The sequence below is a fragment of the Schistocerca nitens genome, chromosome 1 (assembly GCF_023898315.1).
Source record: "Schistocerca nitens isolate TAMUIC-IGC-003100 chromosome 1, iqSchNite1.1, whole genome shotgun sequence".
In the NCBI taxonomy this organism is placed as follows: domain Eukaryota; kingdom Metazoa; phylum Arthropoda; class Insecta; order Orthoptera; family Acrididae; genus Schistocerca; species Schistocerca nitens.
In genome coordinates, this window is record NC_064614.1 from 997,827,187 (window position 1) to 997,839,511 (window position 12,325).

The window sequence follows — 12,325 nt, forward strand, 5'->3', positions numbered from 1 at the left end:
ACTCCTTTGTACTACAATAAATTTCCACTAGTAACAACAAATATACTGTACAGGAATCACAAGAGAATAAATTATACGAGGGGAAGGAAAGTACGCATGGGAAAATGCCAGTCGGATTGCATGATGGTGGGACGGTAACCTGCTGTTACTCTTACAAAGGAATAGGACCACGCACACGCGGTCGGCCCTCGCCCGAGACACCGGAAGGATGATATCATAGAACACTATGCGCAGAAGGCTGCATGAAGGTCATTTGTGTGCTAGTGGGCTAAGCACATGTGTGACGCTTAGCTCTCGCCGCTGCAAATCGGCGGAGTACGGTTGTCCTAAGTTGCTTTACTTTTAAGCAACTAGTACAAATTTGATGATGTAATGCTATGGTCAACACGGTGAACCTTCCTTGCTTTCCATGGAAACCACTCTTGACGAATTACTACAGATATAATGGACCTTACAAAAGGTCCGAATTTTATGAAGCTTTAGTGTGCTGTCTGTAGGTGGTTTCTTCGTGACCTAGAGAACCCTGTGCTAAATTTTGACACTTTCCACTTTTTTTCTCTCTCTTTTTTTCCCCTTATGTCCAGTGAAAAAGTACTCGCACCTTGTCAAACGTTATTCCTTTCATCAATCACACTTCTCATTATTTAGATTCAGTTGCCTATTCTCGCACCACACAGATCTTTCCTAAATTCTTTTGCAATTTGTTTTGATCTTCCAATGACTTTACTAGACGATAAATGACAGCATTATCTGCAAACAACCTAAGACGGCTGCTCAGGTTGTCTCCTAAATTGGAGAGTGGAGAAATCGGGACATTTCAGACACATTCTTCTGTTGGAGTTCAATAGAGGGGTTACAATAGCAGTAGCACCCAGAAACATTTGCGCCCTGTATGGGGATAGTGCCGGTGGACAGAGCTCTACAAGGAAATGGTTGCCTTGGTTTGAGGAGGATCGTTTTGCGTTCAGTGACTCTCCACGTTTACGAATACCTTTGGTGTTTGATGATCTTTTAAACGCATTAATCCACGCCATTGTACTAGAGAACTGCCAGATGTGATGAACTTTGATCATTTACATGCGATGGGAAGGTTAAAAAATTGGGTGTATGGGTACCGCATGTTCTAGGTCAAAACCACAAAAAACCAGCGGGTGGTCGTATGTTCATCTCCGATTCCTCGTCATAAGATGGTTCGTGAACACCACCCACCATTCCCATCTTGTATCGGTAGTGGTGACGAGACATAGCGTCTTTATGGCTAACATCGGGAAAAGAAGGGAATGGTTGAGACCAAACAAAGCAGCAACAACCCTTACAAAGACATGCGCGCGTTCACAAAAGATAACAACCTGTATCTGGTGGAACAGCGACGGTGTGCTGTACTAGGCATTGCTTGCCCCGATGTGTAACCGTCACTGCTAACATTTGTTGTCAACAAGAAGACGTCTTGCAAACGCAATCGAAGAACGACCAGGAAGATGGCAATGAAGTGATGCTATTCCACGATAACCCCCGCCTGCTTTCTGCTAGACCACTGGTTCCCAACCTTTCTTAGACTATTAGCCCTTAGTGCAATCAGAAATTTGATAGTAAACCCTGGGGGGCCCCCACCCCGCCCGCTGTCTATTGCATCCCCCCTCCCTTTTCCCACATTATCACTACATAACTAAACTGCAGAATGAGACTTCTTGAAACAGTTTTATTTAAAAAAAAAAGAGTGACATTGTGTGCGTGTGTTATAATGAATGCCGAAGGAATTCATGGTTAATCGTATGTGCTATCTGCAACTCCTCCTCAGATAAGAAAGCTAACTATCCACAAAACATACTTCCTGTGCGTTGTCCCTCTCCTGCACACTGCAACACTAAAATCAACCAAGGTAAAATTTAGTGTTCGTAAATCACTTGATCGCTGCACTCGTTGCTTCTGAACTGGCAGAAATTGGAAGACTTCAGGCTGTTAATGCTTTGTGTCTGACCGCAGCCAGTAGTAGTGATAGTGGTAGTGGTAGTGGTGGTGGTGGTGGTGGTGGTGGTTGCGGCAATTATTATTAGGCTCGTTCGAGTTAACTAGAAACCGTTTCGACCGCGCTACTGCACTAATACTGAAGACAGATTCTTTAATTATATTGAACAGACTATCCGCAGAGCTCAATCGTCTTGTTGTCAACAAACAGTTTTCAAGGTCTTTCCTATCCAGTTCGATGGAAATGGGTCCTGATGAAGTCTATAATGCTGCAAAACAGCTGCAGCATATTTACTAAGGGGATATAGAGGATTCTTTTGGAACAGAATGTGCCCATCTCAAAAGCTTCCTGTTGAGTTCTGGATCTGAGAATGGTCGTTCTTTACCAGTCATAAATAAAATGCTAAGAGAGAATATCTATTTGACATTTATCCAAATATCAGACTCGCTGTACAAATTTGACCACACTAGCAACAAACTGCTCTGCTGAACAATCCTTCTCATGTTCTTGGAAGAGTTAAGAACTACTTGCGAGCTTCTCAAACTAAAGATCATTTGAATCACTTGGCTGTATTAGCAATAGAACATAATCTGACTGTGAAACTGGACTTAGAAAATGTGATAAATGTGTTTGCTTATAACAAGGCAAGAAGAAAGCCATTGAACTGATGACATTATTTGTTGATACTGTATAATAATCAGTTACCGTAATTCCATACAAAGTTATCCTTTTTTGTAGATAATTATATATATATATATATATATATATATATATATATATATATATATATATATATATATATATATATATATATATATGGTGTTACAAAGGAACGGCCAAACTTTCAGGAAACATTCCTCACACACAAAGAAAGAAAATATGTTATGTGGACATGTGTCCGGAAACGCTTACTTTCCATGTTACAGCTCATTTTATTACTTCTCTTCAAATCACATTAATCATGGAATAGAGACACACAGCAACAGAACGTACCAACGTGACTTCACTTTGTTACAGGAAATGTTCAAAATGTCCTCCGTTAGCGAGGATACATGCATCCACCCTCCGTCGCATGGAATCCCTGATGCGGTGATGCGGCCCTGGAGAATGGCGTATTGTATCACAGCCGTCCACAATACGAGCTCGAAGAGTCTCTACATTTGGTACCGGGGTTGCGTAGACAAGAGCTTTCAAATGCCCCCATAAATGAAAGTCAAAAGGGTTGGGGTCAGGAGAGTTTGGAGGCCATGGAATTGGTCCGCCTCTACCAATCCATCGGTCACCGAATCTGTTATTGAGAAGCGTACGAACACTTCGACTGAAATGTGCAGGAGCTCCATCGTGCATGAACCACATGTGTCGTACTTGTAAAGGCACATGTTCTAGCAGCACAGGTAGAGTATCCCGTAAGAAATCATGATAACGTGCTCCATTGAGCGTAGGTGGCAGAACATGGGGCCCAATCAAGACGTCACCAACAATGCCTGCCCAAACGTTCACAGAAAATGTGTTGATGACGTGATTGCACAATTGCGTGCAGATTCTCGTCAGCCCACACATGTTGATTGTGAAAATTTACAATTTGATACATACTGACGAAACTAAAATGAGCTCTAACATGGAAATTAAGCGTTTCCGGACACATGTCCACATGACATCTTTTCTTTATTTGTGTGTGAGGAATGTTTCCTGAAAGTTCGGCCGTACCTTTTTGTAAAACCCTTTTGTTGCTAAATATTTTTCAAAATTGACTAAGTTTGTTGTTGGACGTTACATTATCTAAATACGGGGCTGGTAGTAGTCGTTACGATGACCAGGATGATTGTGTGTAGCACTATAGTTACTCTTGTGTAGTTACTTCTGTGTCGTGCTGTCAATTCATTTATCTGTTTCAAAGCCATTAATCAAGCAATTTCTGGACTACTGGAGGTACACCTACATCTTCGAGAAGACATTGAGATATTTACATTTGTTACGTACCATGTGTGTGTTGCTTCTTCAGCGATGTGCAGGACAAAGCGCGCAACATACATGTGTAGTGGGTTCACTGTGTGAGGAACATGTAACCTCCACCGCATTAATGCTACTAATTGTGAAAACAATTGAAAACTTACATAATCAGTATTAGTCATACAAAATTGTCATAACAATGGTCTTTCGAAAATAATTTAGGTTCCTTACTGAAACAGAATCGAATCGTTCAGTTTTCATCCCTCAGGAAATTTCGTTTTACCCCTCATGGGGTAATTACGTCTGGGTTCGGAACCATTGTGCTAGTCGGACAAAAAACACTATCCAGGAGTTTTCTGCAAATAGATTTTATCTCGAGAAGAGGCTAATGTTATCCGCAATACTACAAAATAAGAGATCTAAGTCTTCAGCTGTGGTGAAAATACAGTGGTAGTCAGGAGACTTGTCAGCCTTTGGTACAGTGGTGTTTGTTATCACATCGGCACCTTCTATTGCCTGCTTAACAACAATGACTTTTACTACCAACTCAGTCGTCAGTATTGAAATGAAGTTTCTTTTGTCATAGGCGTACGGAAAGGGGGGGGGGGTATAACTAGGGCACTAGTCACCCCCCCCCCCCCCCCCCGCTCCAGTCAGTCAGTTTGTGAAATTCCTGAGGATCAATTGAAATTTAGGCTGATCATGTTCTTGTTCAGATGTGCTCTCTGGCATAGTTCAGGTGATCTTTTGAGTAGAAGTAGGGTATAACTTCTTTCATATTTTCAACGCGCAGCTTCCAATCCCACATCGGTCCACCTTCAACGAAGTTCTTCGTTAGGGTATGCACATGGAAGTACTGAATCCATAGCGTTGCATAGGGCCACAGTACTCTGCGAAGACAAGTTTTGAACAGCAGCTTAACGGCAGTGAGGGAGGGCAGGGGGTACGGACTGCCTTCCGCCTACCGAGGCGGTCGGACAGCTTCCAAACCAAGCTGCACTCAGTATCCCACTGGCAGAGGGACGGGGATACCCAGTGTTGATCAATGTTGACCGTTAGATGCATGTACCATTTCACTCTTAAAAAATGTTGTGAAATTATAGTGCTAAAAATGCACTTAAGAAATTTGCCCTTTCAAGCTCTGCATCTTGGTAAGTATCTGGCGTGAAAAGAATTCCACCCAGTGGAAACGGTAGGGAATTTAACGTCTACAAGAAAGACTTGGGTACTGTTTGTCGTGAGACATTCGGGAAAAATGTGTGCAGATAAAACTAGAGTCCCAAGTAAGCACAGCATTCTCGAGGACGAAAACTTGGGTTCTACACTGACTAGTTACATGCAACATACAAGACGTTTAGAAAATTAAGAGCTTTCGGAAGATGTTAGCTTCTAGAGTACCTACTGAATGAACTAAATGCCAGAACCGATCATTTGAAAAGACCGCAATTAACTCGCTGCGTCTCGCTTCTCCATTCAGATACTGTGAACTTCTGTAATAATCGTATTATCAACTGGAAGCTAAATCCTAATCTTCCTTCTCCACTTTGTCGCATAATAATGGTTCGAGGCTTGACTGATGCAATTGTGCGGACGAGCTGCGCCGTTGCCATATTGACGTAATCTGTTTTGTTGCAGGTAAATTGTGTTCAATGTCTGGCTACCAGTCTGGCAACATGGCGGGGGAGATGTGGGTGCAATGGTTCTCCTGCTGCATAAACCAACCGGCTGCGCAACAGGTGGGTACTGTTCGCGGCAGCTGCCTTGCCTGTAAGACGAGCTTGAAACCTTCTCTAATTCGTAATCTGTATTAAGCTAAGAGATAATATTATTTCGAGATAGTCCCACTTTACCTGCAAATAGTTTCTATGAAAAAGAGACCATGGAATTTCTGCGAAATATCCTTCAGTGGGTGCTGTAAGCAATGCCTTTCATTGAAAACATTTTCTCATTACAAATTCTGCATGTTGTGAATAGAACACAAATTTGTGCCAGATCTGGTCATTTGACTGGAAGTTTCAATGGTTTTTATTTCGTATCCCTTACTTCTCTTGTCTGCAAAACTATAAACGGAGCAGAGAAAAATTTGAAATTACTCCAGCAGATGGAAAGTCCACTGACACAGCTTATAGCACCCACTGAAGGATATTTCGCACACATTTCTGGAAAGCATTAGACACTGCATGCTGTTAATGAAAGTATGAGCTTATGGAATAAGTTTTCAGATACATAGGTGGCTCAAAGACATCTTAAATAAACAAACCCAGTATGTTGTCCTTGACAGCGAGAACAAAGCTGCAATATTTAGATACAGTATTCCTAGTGTCAAACATGACACCATCAAGTCGTTTAAATATCTGGGCATATCATTGCAAAGTGATACGAGGTGGAGAGAGCATGTGAAATCTGTGATTTTTGTTGTGGTCTTCAGTCCGGAGACTGGTTTGATGCTACTCTATCCTGTGCAAGCTTCTTCATCTTACTAACTACTGCAACCTACATGCTTCTAAATCTGCTTAGTGTATTCATATATTGGTCTACCCTACTATTTTTACCCTCCATGATATCCTCCAATACTAAATTGGTGATCCCTTGATGCCTCCGAATGTGTCCTACCAACTGGTCCCTTCTTTTAGTCATGTTGTGCCACAGTTTCCTCTTCCCCCCCAATTCTATTCAATACCTCCTCATTAGTTATGTGATCTAACCATCTAATCTTCAGCATTCTTGTGTAGCACCACATTTTGAAAGCTTTTATTCTCTTCTTGTCTAAACTATTCATTGTCCATGTTTCACTTCCGTACATGGCTACACTCCATACAAATACTTCCAGAAAAGACTTCTAGACACTTAAATCGATGTTAACAAATTTTTCTTCTTCAGAAAGACTTTCCTTGCCATAGCCAGTCTACATTTTATATCCCCTCTACTTCTACCATCATCTGTTATTTTGCTCCCCAAATAGCAAAACTCCTTTACTACTTTGTCTCATTTCCTAATCTAATCCCCTCAGCACCACCTGACTTCATTCGACTACATTCCATTATCCTCATTTTGCTTTTGTTGTTGTTCAGCTTACATCCTCCTTTCAAGACACTATCCATTCTGTTCAACTGCTCTTCCAGGTCCTTTGCTGTCTGTGACAGTTATAATGTCATAGGCAAATCTCAGTTTTTTATTTCTTCTCCATGGATTTTAATTCCTGCTCCAAATTTTTCTTTTGTTTCCTTTGCTGCTTTTTCAATATACAGATTGAATAACATCGTCCATAGGCTACAACCCTGTCTCACTTGCTTCTCAACCACGGCTTCCCTTTTATGCCGCTCTACTGTTATAACTGCAATTTGGTTTCTGGATGAATTGTAAATATCTTTTCGTTCCCTGTATTTTACACCTGCCACCTTCAGTATTTGAAAGAGAGTATTCCAGTCAACATTGTTAAAAGCATTTTTCTAAATCTATAAATGCTAGAAATGTTGGTTTGCCTTTCCTTAATCTATTTTCTAAGAAGTAGGGTCAGTATTCCCCCACATGTTCGAACATTTCTATGGAATCCAAACTGATCTTCCCTGAGGTCTGCTTCTACCAGTTTTTCCATTCGTCTGTAAAGAATTCGTGTTAGTATTTTGCAGCCGTGGCTTATTAAACTGATAGTTTGGTGATTTTCACATCTGTCAACACATGCTTTCTTTGGAATTATTATATTCTTCTTGAAGTCCAAGGGTATTTCGCCTGTCTCATACATCTTGCTCACCAGATTTTGTCAGGACTGGCTCTCCCAAGGCTGTCAGTAGCTCTAACGGATAGTTGTCTATTCTTGGGGCCTTTCTTTGACCTGGGTGTTGCAGTGCTATGTCAAGTTCTTCACACAGTATCATATCTCCCATTTCATCTTCATCTACGTCCTCTTCCATTTCCATAATGTTGTCTTTAAGTACATCGCCCTTGTATAGACCCTCCATACACTCCTTCCATCTTTCTGCTTTCCTGTCTTTGCTTAGGACTAGTTTTCCATCTGAGCTCTTGATATTCATGCAGGTGGTTCTCTTTTCTCCAAAGGTCTCTAAATTTTCCTGTACGCAGCATCTATCTTACCCCCTAGTGATGTATGCCTGTACCTCCTTACATTTGTCCTCTAGCCACCCTTGCTTAGCCATTTTGCACTTCCTGTCACTCATTTTTAGATTGTTTTTATTCCTTTTCGCCTTCTTCATTTACTGCAATTTTATATTTTCTCCTTTCCTTTATTAAATTCAATATCTCTTCTGTTACCCAAAGGTTTCTATTAGCCCTCTTCTTTTTATCTACTTGATCCTCTGCAGCCTTCTCTATTTCATCTCTCAAAGCTATCCATTCTTCTTCTAATGTATTTCTTTCCCCTGTTCATGTTCCCTAATGTACACTCTGAAACACTCTACATCCTCTGGTTATTTCAGTTTATCCAGATCCCATCTCCTTAAATTCCTATCTTTTTGCAGTTTCCTCTGTTTTAATCTACAGTTCATAACCAATAAATTGTGGTCAGTGTCCACATCTGTCCTGGAAATGTCGTACAATGTAAAACCTGTGAGACCTGAGTTTCTCCTGGCGTATACAACTTTCAAATAACTTCCGGGAATTCAGCCAGGTAACACCAGGTAACACCGACTTGTACTTACAAGCTAATAGTTGTAACCATTCGGCTCAGCGTGAAGGGGTACTTCGTACCTTGGTACACAGGGCACATGTCGTTTCTGACGCTGAGACTTTGCCAGCTGAGCTGTCCCATCTTGAAGTTACATTTTGTCAAAATGGTTATAGTGATAGACAGATTGAACGTGCGTTGCGCTATCGATCAACTGTACATCGGGTGATTGATGATAATTCTGAGTCAACACCTAAGTCTACTGCCTTTTTGCCTTAGGTAGGAAACACGTCCAATAAGATCGGTCGTATTTTACGGAAATACGATGTGAAATGTGTTTTCCGACCTCCATCTAAAATTAGAGCACTTTTGAGTTCCATTAAGGATGATCTTGGACTGCGTAAGGCGGGTGTATATCGTATTCCTTGTAGCTGTGGCATGGCATATATTGGTCAAACTATCAGGACCGTGGAGGACAGATGTACTGAGCATAAACGGCACACACGATTACAGCAGCCAAATAGATCTGCTATTGCCGAACATTGCTTGGATACTGGTCACCCAATGTTATATAATAACACCGAGATATTGGCATGCACGTCCAGCTATTAGGACAGTGTCATTAGGGAGGCAGTTGAGATTAAATTAGCCAGCAACCTCGTTAACAGGGATGGAGGTTTCTGTTTAAACTCTGTTTGGAATCCGGATCTCTCTCTTGTCAAAAAACAGAGGAACAGAGTCAGTGCTGCCTCACCTGCGAATTCATAGTCTCACTATCGATAGCTCTGTCTTTGGTCATCTTTGGTGGCACTAGTGTTCAGAGAGTGTGTGTGTGTGTGTGTGTGTGTGTGTGTGTGTGTGTGTGTGTGTGTGTGTGTGTGTGTGTGTGTGTGTGTGTGTGTTATCTTTCCTGCTTCTGTCGGAGAACCGAGGTATTAAATTTGCATGTACACTGCCTGTCCGTTGCAGTTTGCCTTGAAAATGGCGGGGTGTTCTCCCGCCGAAATATCGGCGGTTGCTGAAAGTGTTACCTTGTTCCTAAATCTGTCTTACCATTATATAATCTGTCTGAAATCGTCCAGTGTTTCCAGGCCTCTTCCATGTATACAACCTTCTTTCATGATTCTTAAACAAAGTGTTAGTTCTGCGCAAAATTCTACCAGGTGGCTTCCTCTTTCAGTCCTTACCCCAATTCATATTCACCTACTACTCTTCCTGCTCTTTCTTTCCCTACTTTGGTATTCCAGTCCCCCATGACTATTAAATTTTCGTTTCCCTTAACTATCTGAATAATTTCTATAGGCACATCATACATTTCTTTAGTCTCTTCATCATCTGGGGAACTAATTGGTATATAAACTTGTACTACTGTGGTACGCGCGGGCTTAGTGTCTATCGTAGCTACAATAATGTTTCCACTAAGCTGTTCGTAGTAGCTTACCCGTGATCCTATTTTTTTTATTCATTATTAAACCTACTCCTATATCACCCCTATTTAATTTTGTTTTTATAACCCTGTATTCACCTGACCAGAAGTCTTGTTCCTCCTGCCACCGAACTTCCGTAACTCCCACTATATCTAGCTTGAACCTATCCATTTTCTTTTTTAAATTTTTTAATCCATCTGCCTGATGAAGGAGCTGACATTCAATGCTCCAATCTGTAGAACACCAGTTTTCTTTCTCCTGGCAAAGATGTCTTCCTGAGTAGTCTCCACCTGGAAATCCGAATGGGGGACTATTTTACCTTGGAATATTTTACCCAAGAGGATGTCATCATTATTTAACCATACAGTAAAGCTGTATGACCTCAGGAAAAATTACGGCTGTAGTTCCCCTTGCTTTCAGCCGTTCGCAGTACCAGTGCGGCAAGGGCGTTTTGGTTAATGTTAAAAGGCCAGATCAGTCAACCATCCAGACTGTTGCCCCTGCAACTAATGAAAAGGCTGCTGCCCCTCTTCAGAAACCACACGTTTGTCTGGCATCTCAACAGATATCCCTTTGTTGTGGTTGCACCTGCGGTATGGCTATCTGTATTGCTGAGGTACACAAGCCTCCCCATCAACGGCAAGGTCCATGGTTCATGGGGCAGAAATCTGTGATAGGGAAGGCAAATGGTCAATTTTGGTTTATTGGGAGAATTTTAGGAAAGAGTGGTTCACCTGTAACGGAGATGGCATATAGGATGCCGGTGTGACGTATTCTTGAGTAGTGCTCTAGTGTTTGGGATCTGTACTTAGAGAACTGGCATTTGAAGCTGGCTGCTGAATGATTCTATTGCTGCATCACCCCCCCCCCCCCACTCCCAATTATGATTGCAGTGGGCACTGCCATTGGATGGTCAAAAATTTGAGACACTGGACTCGCATTTGGGAGGACGACGGTTCAATCCCGCGTCCGGCCATCCTGATTTAGGTTTTCCGTGATTTCCCTAAATCACTCCAGGCAAATGCCGGGATGGTTTCTCTGAAAGGGCACGGCCGACTTACTTCCCAATCCTTCCCTAATCTGATGAGACCGATGACCACGCTGTCTGGTCTCCTTCCCCAAACCAACCAACCAACCAATCAAAAATTTGAAACGTGTCACCTTGAGGGCTAAATAGCCTGTCTTGTTACACCAGGTCAATAGTTGTGCCTGGATACATAGTCCTCCAGGTGAATGGCTACTCAAAACATGGACTACACCTCAGATACAGGCCGATAGGAGCATATTGTGCTGTGGGGGAAATTCAGTTGGGCATTGACGGGACCTGTGGTTGAAACTGAAGGCACAAAGACTGCTTTGTGCTACATGAACATTATTGTGGACCATCTGCATCTCTTGAAGGTTTATGTCTACCAGAGGGGTATAGCATATTCCAATTGGATAACTGAATGTTTCACAAGGCCAGAATCTTGCTGCAATGGTTTCTGGTGGCAGAATGTTCACTTAAATGAAGTGTTAAAACAAGTGCTCATTTTTCTGAATGCACAATTCAGTGCATCTTTTAAATGACCTGTGATGGAGATGTACCATGTCACATTTTTACCATTGCTATAGTCAATGTTTGAATTGAGCTACAAATTACTGTTCCATCCACCCAGCTATCCAGACAGTCCAGTGGTCTCTTCTTATGGCAGTCACTTTTTTGTTAAGTTTTACACTGAGGTAACAGGAGTTCTGGGATACCTCCTAATACCATGTCAAATCTCCATCTGCTTGGCTTAGTACCGCAACTGGGCTTGTCATGCACACGGCAAGTCATTGAAAGTCCCCTGTAGAAATACTGAGCCATACTGCGTCCATAGCTGTCCATAATTGCAAAATGAATGCTGGTACAGGAGTTTGTGCACGAACTGATCTCTCAATTATGTCCTATAAATATTAGATGGGATTCATGTTGAGCAATCTGGGGAGCCAATTATTTACTCAAATTGTTCAGATTGGTCTTCAAATACCAGCTGCGAGCAATTGTGGCCCAGTGACATGACGCAATGTCATCCATAAAAATTCAATTGTTGTTTGAGGACATCAAGTCTATGAATGAATGGCTGTAAACAGTCTCAATGTAGCTGAACATAACCTGATTGTCAGTGATCAGTTCAGCTGGATGAGAAGACCTAGCCTGTTCCATCTAAACATAGCCCATGCCATTAGGAAGACATCACCAGCTTGCACAGTGCCTTGCTCTGTGGCTTTGTGGGTCTGTGCCACTCTCAAACCCTACCACAAGTTCGTACCAGCTGAAATTGGAACTCATCTGACCAGGTCACCATTTTCCAGTTCCCTAGGCTCCATCCGAGATGG

The 12,325-nt window shown here is 42.0% G+C and overlaps 1 protein-coding gene across 1 annotated transcript in view; it reads left to right on the forward strand.

The window, feature by feature from the left end:
• LOC126195354 (CDC42 small effector protein homolog) overlaps nt 1–12,325 on the forward strand; it is a 162,328-nt gene that overhangs the window by 144,521 nt on the left and 5,482 nt on the right. Inside the window, exon 2 of the mRNA XM_049933936.1 lies at nt 5,552–5,652. Within this exon, the coding sequence (XP_049789893.1) occupies nt 5,566–5,652 (87 nt within the window). The 5' untranslated portion in view covers nt 5,552–5,565. The remainder of the gene's footprint in view (nt 1–5,551; nt 5,653–12,325) is intronic.